Source organism: Amphimedon queenslandica, unplaced genomic scaffold, assembly GCF_000090795.2.
Source record: "Amphimedon queenslandica unplaced genomic scaffold, v1.1 AMPQUscaffold_13422, whole genome shotgun sequence".
In the NCBI taxonomy this organism is placed as follows: Eukaryota; Metazoa; Porifera; class Demospongiae; order Haplosclerida; family Niphatidae; genus Amphimedon; species Amphimedon queenslandica.
Genome location: NW_003546342.1, coordinates 255648 through 257357, shown reverse-complemented (window position 1 = coordinate 257357; position 1710 = coordinate 255648). Strand labels below are relative to the sequence as shown.

General features: G+C 32.2%; 1 protein-coding gene across 1 annotated transcript in view; it reads right to left on the bottom strand.

Moving 5' to 3' along the window:
• Nucleotides 1–60: 60 nt before the first annotated feature.
• Nucleotides 61–1710, bottom strand: part of LOC109581731 (ankyrin repeat and SAM domain-containing protein 6-like) — a gene marked incomplete at its 3' end in the record, with an annotated part of 3619 nt that continues 1969 nt past the window's right edge. Inside the window, exons 6-16 of the mRNA XM_019996096.1 lie at nucleotides 1627–1653; nucleotides 1471–1575; nucleotides 1315–1419; nucleotides 1159–1263; nucleotides 1003–1107; nucleotides 847–951; nucleotides 691–795; nucleotides 535–639; nucleotides 379–483; nucleotides 223–327; nucleotides 61–171 (exon numbers count right to left, since the gene is read on the bottom strand). Of these exons, the coding sequence (XP_019851655.1) occupies nucleotides 61–171; nucleotides 223–327; nucleotides 379–483; nucleotides 535–639; nucleotides 691–795; nucleotides 847–951; nucleotides 1003–1107; nucleotides 1159–1263; nucleotides 1315–1419; nucleotides 1471–1575; nucleotides 1627–1653 (1083 nt within the window). The remainder of the gene's footprint in view (nucleotides 172–222; nucleotides 328–378; nucleotides 484–534; nucleotides 640–690; nucleotides 796–846; nucleotides 952–1002; nucleotides 1108–1158; nucleotides 1264–1314; nucleotides 1420–1470; nucleotides 1576–1626; nucleotides 1654–1710) is intronic.

The window sequence follows — 1710 nt, the reverse complement described above, 5'->3', positions numbered from 1 at the left end:
TAGTAAAACCTCACATGGTGCACTGGTTGCTACGTAACTACATGCATACTAGTTACTTACAGTATCAAAATCAATATTAGGATCAGCTCCTTTTTCAAGTAGCACCTCAACAATTTTGAAATCATGCTTCTCAATGGCTACAATAAGAGCAGGATTATAACCAGATGTATACTATTGTAACAAATTAGAATACTACAGTATACATGTACTGTAGCTACAAACCTCAGTAACTTTAGGATCAGCTCCTTTCTCCAGTAACAATTTTACTATATAAATATTATCCTTTTTAATGGCTACAATAAGAGCAGGATTATAACCAGATGTATCCTATTGTAACAAATTAGAATACTACAGTATACATGTACTGTAGCTACAAACCTTAGTAACATTAGGATCAGCTCCTTTCTCCAGTAACAATTTAACAATATCAATATTATCCTTTTCAATGGCTACAATAAGAGCAGGATTATCACCAGATGTATACTATTGTAACAAATTAGAATACTACAGTATACATGTACTGTAGCTACAAACCTCAGTAACTTTAGGATCAGCTCCTTTCTCCAGTAACAATTTTACTATATAAATATTATCCTTTTTAATGGCTACAATAAGAGCAGGATTATAACCAGATGTATCCTATTGTAACAAATTAGAATACTACAGTATACATGTACTGTAGCTACAAACCTTAGTAACATTAGGATCAGCTCCTTTCTCCAGTAACAATTTAACAATATCAATATTATCCTTTTCAATGGCTACAATAAGAGCAGGATTATCACCAGATGTATACTATTGTAACAAATTAGAATGCTACAGTATACATGTACTGTAGCTACAAACCTCAGTAACTTTAGGATCAGCTCCTTTCTCCAGTAACAATTTTACTATATAAATATTATCCTTTTTAATGGCTACAATAAGAGCAGGATTATAACCAGATGTATACTATTGTAACAAATTAGAATACTACAGTATACATGTACTGTAGCTACAAACCTTAGTAACATTAGGATCAGCTCCTTTCTCCAGTAACAATTTAACAATATCAATATTACCTTTTTCAATGGCTATAATAAGAGCAGGAGAGCCGCCAGATGGATACTATTGCAATAAATTAGAATACTACAGAATACATGTACTGTAGCTACAAACCTTAGTAACATTAGGATCAGCTCCTTTCTCCAGTAACAATTTAACAATATCAATATTACCTTTTTCAATGGCTATAATAAGAGCAGGAGAGCCGCCAGATGGATACTATTGCAATAAATTAGAATACTACAGAATACATGTACTGTAGCTACAAACCTCAGTAACATTAGGATCAGCTCCTTTCTCCAGTAACAATTTCACTATATCAATATTATCCGTTTCAATGGCTACAATAAGAGCAGGATTATCACCAGATGTATACTATTGTAACAAATTAGAATACTACAGTATACATGTACTGTAGCTACAAACCTCAGTAACTTTAGGATCAGTTCCTTTCTCCAGTAACAATTTCACTATATCAATATTATCCTTTTCAATGGCTACAATAAGAGCAGGATTATCACCAAATGTATACTATTGTAACAAATTAGAATACTACAGTATACATGTACTGTAGCTACAAACCTTAGTAACATTAGGATCAGCTCCTTTCTCAGTAACAATTTAACAATATCAATATTACCTTTTTCAATGGCTATAATAAGAGCA